General features: G+C 35.2%; 1 protein-coding gene across 1 annotated transcript in view; it reads right to left on the bottom strand.

Annotated features, from left to right (window-relative positions):
* The window catches only part of LOC106871838 (uncharacterized), a 45,892-nt gene that overhangs the window by 31,329 nt on the left and 6,440 nt on the right, over positions 1–8,123 (bottom strand). Inside the window, exons 2-5 of the mRNA XM_052965558.1 lie at positions 7,865–7,992; positions 5,935–5,990; positions 2,399–2,608; positions 1,117–1,181 (exon numbers count right to left, since the gene is read on the bottom strand). Coding sequence (XP_052821518.1) covers positions 1,117–1,181; positions 2,399–2,608; positions 5,935–5,990; positions 7,865–7,992 — 459 coding nt within the window. The remainder of the gene's footprint in view (positions 1–1,116; positions 1,182–2,398; positions 2,609–5,934; positions 5,991–7,864; positions 7,993–8,123) is intronic.

Raw genomic sequence — 8,123 nt, 5'->3', positions numbered from 1 at the left:
TATATAAACATATTTATTTAACTTCTACTTATTTAATTGTGAGAATTTCAATTTTTATTACAAATTTTTATTTATTTAAATGTATTAGTCTTATTTTTTGATAGCTTAGGTGATTATATGTATATTTAGTTAAATTAATTTTTATATATTTTAATGGGGTTATGATTCACTATGTATCACATGTATGGAGTATCACATGTATGAATTATTTTCAAATAATAAGAGTACATTATATATAAGTCGAAGGAATGCTTTTCTCATTAGGAAAAGTCGGCCGAGAAAGGAGCATGTGGGGAGCGATATCTTCTTAGCCAGCAAATCCTGTGTCTTCTTGCTGTTTTCATTGAACCAGTCTCTAGGTCTGAAACATCATTGTGGCTAGGTGTTCCCAAAGCACTTCTGCGGGAAGTTAGGATCTTCGAGCTTTCGCTGGAGCTTACCGACTTCATTTAACAACATTACGACACAACTCTATACAGCATGCAATAACTCTGCAAGGCACACAGTGGTACTACAAATATATTACCATATTAAACGACACGACAATGCTGCAAGGCCCACAACAATACTGCAGGACGCTCATAAACAAAATAATACACCCAATATTACAAGTCGTACACCAATACTACTTAACATTCATCAATACCATAAGACACGCAACAATACTATAATATATACTACAATACTAAAAGTCACACAGCAATACTACAAGACATACAATAACATTACAAGATATAAAAAACCTTAAGATATACATTGACTCCACAAGAGAGACCTACAAATTTGTAAAGGAATCAGTAGCTATATCCTAGTATCAATACGATATGTGACATTTCGATATATTTGTGTCGTAATTAGCACTTTCACTCTAAAGATAAAGAGGGGTTCTTTTCCAAATGTTTTCAGTATTGGGTAAGTAGATAAAGTGTTTACCTATCAACCCACATATGTTTTGAGTTCATATCTATTGAAAGTATTTCAGGACACATTATTGTAGTTTTTTAACCTTAATTTCGTTTTGACAGAGGCAGTCTATGATATAAAAATTCTTCTGATTTCTTCTATGAACTATTACTTCACATTATAGACCGTAGTGATTTAAAACTTTGTGCTTACATTGTCCAGGGAGAAGGATGCGGTGACGGGAATGGAATCGAATACGACACTGTCTCCTTCACAGTCTGAAATAAACAAGACAATATAAGTGCCAAAAATAAATGATATGATAAAGATGATAATTTTAATATTATTGTTATGACAAAGGCGGCGACCTGGCAGAATCGTTAGCATGCCGGGCAAAATGCTTTGCGGCATTTCGTCCGTCTTTATTTTCTGAATTCTAATTCCGTCGGGGTCGACTTTGCCTTTCATCCTTTCGTGATCGATAAAATGTTGAGCACTGGAAGTCAATGTAATCGATTGATCCCTTCCTCAGAAACTGCTGGCCTTGTTCCAAAATTAGAAACGGATATAATAATTATGACATGTCTATCTAAAATCTTCTCTCTTTTTATGCAATATTGCGAAACATTTGTGTTGTTTCTCAAATTATTCAAATATCAAGGAAAATACAATAAGAGCAAACCTTCAGATGACTCACAGTTTGGACTATTTCACAGTCACAAGAAGAGAAGTCCATATTGCATGTTTTGTGAGAAAAAAATGTTTATTTAAATATAACTCAAAATGAAAAATCTAAGTGAAGTAGATGGAATGTAGGGATATAAATTATCTTCAAACAGAATGGATTTCTATGAGTCAACCAACAAGACAAGGATAGGGGTATATCAGGATCACTGACAGGATAGATATTGTTTGAATGCTGGTAAAGAATGATGATTGAATCAAATTTGAAGAAGAAGCTAAAGTCTATTTCCATGGGTATCCTTTTATCTCCGGTGATGTCATACTTCTTTAATGTCCTAGTCACTCAGATTTTATAATTTCCAGAGGTTTTGATGACCCATGTGCATATTATCCGGAAACCCTAATATGTAAAACTAGAATTTATTCTTCCGGATGCTGTAGTTCTTCGGATATGACATTTGTCTAGCTATATTACTTATTCTGATCCCTCGAATGCTGTTGTCACCCTCAAATCAGCCCTGATCGAGTAGACTTGTGATCACACTCATCCCATTTTTACTTATGTATAGGAATGAGTGTGATCACACTATCCCATGTTTACTTTTTTTTTTTTTAATTGTAAATTGTAATTTGAAGAAGCTCTAGTTGATCATTTTAGCTGGTCGAACGTCCGCATTGAAGATTCCTCGTTAGCTTGACCTCAGATGACATAATCTCAGAATGTATCACTAAGAACTAATTCTCATAATCTGACGTTTTGTTTTCATGACTATAATATATTTTCTCCCTTAAATGTGAATGTGAAAGTTACCTGCACCCAGGTACGTCATTTCTTCAAATCTTCCACTGACAGTATTTATTTCAGTCAGAATCCGTATTTCATCATCGGGTTCCATTGTGCGCGTCCTTGAGGCTATCTCGAAATAGTAATGGTCTGGATGACATGTAGACTCTGTGAGATCGGTACAGTAAATGAGCAGTGCCGTAGAATTGTAGTCCGTTGAGACGATCCTCACTGTAACTGAAAAATAATAAACACATATTGTACGTTGCTTATTTGCATAAATGCTTGCAGGTTTTTGCTTGTTTACTTATTTTTTGCTGCAGAATTCTATATATATATATATATATATATATATATATATATATATATATATATATATATATATATATATATCTTAAAAAAAGAAACGTTCGTATATACATGCATTCACGCTTACAGCCACTATCACACACACACACACACACACTCTTTCTCTCTCTCTCTCTCTCTCTCTCCCTCCCTCTCTCTCTCTAATATTTGTGCCTTCAGCAATTAGTTTCCATGTCTGTGTCAACTCTGCGCACGTCGGATGCCTCTTTGAACTATGAAACACGGACCATGCTTTCTGCGCTCGCACTTCCAGAGACTTACCTCTTTATGATCTCACTCTGGTTACGATGCGCATAGAATAAGTTACCTGAATTTGCGCATCCATCATTTGTCTTGCAGTTAGTTTGTCGTATTTGCTTTCCCACAGCAATCACATTTAGTTACAGTGCCAGACACACTAGGCTTCTGCACTTCATTTAAAGCACCTTCCACAGAATGCACTCTTCTACCAGAAATTTTCCTATTAGACCAAGGATTCAGAATGGCACTCTCTGCCTCGGCTCCTTCAACGGAAGTCCGCAGCTGCACCGTTCCCACGTACATGTATAAACAATTCGGTATCCAGTTACGAGCAAACTCACTTAACGCTGTTCCCAAGCTGACACGCACGAAACCAGACGGCACGCTCTGTACATAACCGGCCCTGTATGCTATTGCAACGCACTCGAATATGCACCTGCTGTCCCAAATGTATATCCCCAGATTTCCTTTCTTATTATCTTTCATATTTCTGATCTTGCATTACATCCACCTGTATCCTGTACACTTTATATTCTTCATTCACAAATTAGAATGTTGTTAAATTTTCACGCAGTGTACATCTCTGTCAATTTTCCTAGAATCGTTTCGTTTTTGAAAACATCACTAAAAGGTGATAGTGATGAAAATGATTGTTTCCTGGATTTTTAGCCAAGAATCAAAACCCCAGACTAGATTTTTTTCTTCTGTAGGCTCCTTTCTATTGTTCTCGGCAATTGCAATTGTAAATTTATGCATGTCAACTATCATACTTAGATAAGTTCTGTTCCTTAACTTAACAGCTCAACGGAGATAAACGCATTCACCTTCTTTTGTTCTTCAACCTACATCCAACTTTCAAACATGTATAAATACAGAACACTAAATAGAATTCTTCCTTCTTTATTCGGCATCGCTGCCGAAAGTGCATGCTCTCTCTCTCTCTCTCTCTCTCACCCGGCACTTTGCCAAAGGAACATGCCTCTCTCTTTTTTTCATCCAACACTTTGGCGCACGAATATGTCTATATCTTTCTAGTATGCCTATTTCTCTTTACTATCCGATTCGTGGCCGGAAGTACAGGGCTGCTGTTCTTACTATCAACGTCCCGTCATCGCTGTAAAACAGCCGACTGATACAGCCTTTGTAACTTGCTCCTATCGAAGAACTGACTCATAAATAAAATCTGTAAGAAATAATCTTTTTCCTTCTATTGGTTCATTTAGTGCATATCACACTGTCCCACGGAATTTAGATAATCTGCTATTAATACTACTAACTGTTGCATTCATTACATCTATCAGTAATATATATCTGTTACATATGTGATACATGTGGTCAGGAAATGCAGGAATCACGGCAATTCCCTCTCGAAATTTACTATTCAATTTGTCTCTTCATCATCCTCTTCGTGACTGATTTATAAAAGTACAAATATTTCAATGTTCATTTTTAATTTTAAACTCTTTTGTGATAATCAGAAAATTTCCTTAGAAGTAATATAACTGTTGCAGCTTCAGAGTTGTGCTGATGCTGCTTTATAAAGCAGAAACAAACCCTCACTTTTTTTGGTAACAGGATAATCCACACATAAATCCATTGTATTGTTATATAGAATATTTCGGAGAGCATCTTAAGTTACCAGCTTCCATAGTTTCTTGAATGAGTTGCGTAGAGTGGTGGGTGGGTGTTAGTTTATTTCTTTACTTTCTAAATTCTTCGAAACTTGTGTTGCATTCAAATAAAATACTCAGTCGAAATATTTAACCAAAATAATATGTTGTTAGTGTTATCAACTATTTTGCTTTGATTAAAAAATTTGAACTAAACTATATATAGGGCTATGTAGTTTCAAGGTTAAATATACCGAATGAACTTCTATGATTAACCTATTAAACATTTTCTACTTCATTGAAGTAGTATTCTGTCACCAACACACAGGCTATGTATTTTATAAAATGAAGTTAGTTTCACCTTATATAGTGTTCAGTACCCTTTGCTTCAATATTAAGAATGCACCAATATTAGTGTCATTGTATAAATCACCATAAACAAAACTATTTTCGACGCTATTCACCAGTGCATCAATCTAGATACGTATCCTGTTTACCAAATTTAGAAAAAGAAAAACTTTTTCCCTATCTACGCGCATGTCCATCCAAAATATCTTCCATGAGGGTTGTAACTCAACCTATCTCTATTGTGTGTATCAGTCACCCACTCCTCTACCTCAACTATTACGAAAACATGTAAAAGTATAGGTATATTGTCTTGGTATGAAAACAACTTGTGAAGACGTACATGAATGAATCTGAATTCTTCATCTATACAGCAGAAACTCCAAAAATTATATTTTCATTCATTTGTGTTCTACACTCTTCCATATCTTTATTCTATAGCTCCATTTGTACATATCTATATTTGTTAAAACAATAGCTCCACTTATATATCACTCTATACATTTAAAGCCCATCTCATTGAATTACTCATCTACAAATATTTAAAGTATACCTCCATATAGTTATCTCTCATATAATCATATTACACTTGCATTTAGTTACCTTTATAAGCATTCGAACTAGACTGCTACAAATCTCTCTCTTTCTATATATATTCAAACATTTCTATTAAAATATCTGCATATATATATTCCAAATATAATTCCATACAGTTAGCTTCACATATATTCATACAATTTATATCTCTACAAATATTTAAACTATTCATCTGCAGTCAATATGACTTTTTATACGAGTATATTCAAACTATATTTCCATTTATATACATTGAAGCTTTATTCCTATATTATCTTTATATCCATTCACGCTAAACACCCATACAGTTATCTATGCATATCGTCAAACCATACATTAATACGATAGTTTCCTCATGCTTTCAAGCGTTTTATCACAAGAGAAATACAAAATGCAAGAGAAATAAGAAAAAAATACACTTACTGTTTTTGTCTGTTTTTGCCACCCCAGTTACAGGTGTCGAGTGCAACTTGTTTTCTCTATTGCGAAGAAAAGAAAAATCATATATGTTACCAAAGTACTTTAGTTGTAGTAGAGAGTATTCGAGCTAAATTTGACGATTTTAATGTCTCCTTTCTTTCAAGAACAGCTTGATGTATTGGAAAGCATGAAGATTAAAGAAAGTCGTAGTTGAGAAAAAGGTAGCTAACATGGAGGATTGAAAGCCATTTGAATACCGGAAAAGAGTTACCAGTATCATGATGACTTGCGCCGCGTATTAACAATAGTGACGGCATGCCTGCTGCTCAATGCTCTGTCTTAAGGCTGTAAGACGTGACCTGGAGAGCTGCAACGGAAACTACGAAGCAGTGACAAGCAGGAAGGGACACAACAGGCGTTCTGAATGTGTCAGCACGTTAGAATTTATTCAACAGCCGGGGCTCAATTCAGACAATTATGTGAATCTGTTGGAGACTGTGAGCAAACCCTGGCTGGAGAAGGTTGCTATTGAAAGGCCATACATGTGGCAGCAGAAGCGGCTGTCCGATAATTTGTACGACTTCACCAGCCCCAATTTCTGGCCTCCTAATTCCCCGATTGTAATCTCATGGATTACTACGTATGAGGTACGGTTGCGAAAGCCACTACCCGCTCTGCCTACCATATCAAGGCCGAGTTGATGGTCAAGGACTAGTTTAGTGTTTTACAGTCCTATAAAGTATTCCCTTTGAATATCAAGTTTCAAAAGGTGTACATAAAGACATTATCAATTATTATATAGATGTCTATATACTGGAGGATCAGCACTAAAAGGCTGACTGTATGCTGTTCTAGAAATCATGTCAAAGTAATCTAAAGAGTTTCAAACTTAAACCAGAGGTTACAGAAGTTACAAATCTGAGTCAAGAGAATATATTGTAATATATCTGGATATATGATTAAATATTGCTATTCTTTCCGCTTATCTCATGATCCATGAGTATGATGACTATATGTGTGTATGTGTGTGCGTGCGTACACACACACACACACATACACATATTCATAATTATATTAGAAGGTACACGAAGCACCAGCTCACTAGAAAGTGGAAGTAAAAGCCCCCAATTTAATCACCAATCTCACTGAAAATATATAACGGACCAACAGAAATCGGGAAAATGAGCAGAATTTAACATACTATCTCAGTTAAAAAGTCGTAGAATGAGGAAACAGATATATCTGGATCATTATTTGGAATTTTGGCTAGAACCTCAATTCTTCTCAGCAGGTCTTGTCTGTCTGTCTGTCTGTCTGTCTGTCTGTATGTATGTATAGCTAAAATTAGTAAAGCAGTAAAACAGTATATCACTATAATGAAGTAACATGTTTTATCTGGTCTTACTGGTCCCATGTCGTGATTAATGAGCGGTTCTGTATGACGTTAACAAATCATACATGTGCCAGTACATAGCCTCTCCTTATATTATTATGTCTTCACTAATACCTTCTCACGGTGTCAGTCTTTGTTATAAATATGGTGGTGTGACATTGTATTGGGTGGTTTAATTGATTCTACAGCCTTGGCTTGCTAACCTTCGTTGACAACTAACTTAGGAAATGGTCACGCTGATATAAAACCAACAGTTTAATGGTTCAATCACACCGAACTAGTGTAACCTTAATAATGGCTTAAAAAGAGAGGAATTAGTGAGCGTAAATATTGATATTGGATTACAAACAATCAATCATTTTGTTGAGAGACCAATACTTTTTGCTCTTGGGCAGTAATAACTCTGGATATTTTACAACTCCCTTTTCTCGTGTTTCATCAGTGTTAAAATTGCATACAATAAACTTTTCATTCAAACGATTTAAAGCTATCTTATTTTCCATTTGTTAAAAATATTCCGATTAAAAGGACGAACTTTACCTTGCATCCGTTTCCACAAATGAAATACTTCCTCTTGAGTTTGAAGAAAATTCTTTAGACTCAATATTGATTGAATCATCGTGGACAAATTTCTTGCTTTTCCAAATGGTGTGCCAAGTTCCTGAAAACTGACCACCAAAGGTTGATTATGAATATGCTGACGTGCAAATATATTTTATGTATGTATGTATGTATGTATGTATGTGTGTGTGTGTGTGTGTGAGTGTGTGTGTGTGTGTGTATGTATGTATGTATGTAT

The sequence above is a fragment of the Octopus bimaculoides genome, chromosome 2, assembly GCF_001194135.2.
Source record: "Octopus bimaculoides isolate UCB-OBI-ISO-001 chromosome 2, ASM119413v2, whole genome shotgun sequence".
Classification (NCBI taxonomy): Eukaryota; Metazoa; Mollusca; class Cephalopoda; order Octopoda; family Octopodidae; genus Octopus; species Octopus bimaculoides.
Note: the sequence above shows the minus strand (reverse complement) of the source record. Positions and strands in the feature narration are given on the sequence as shown.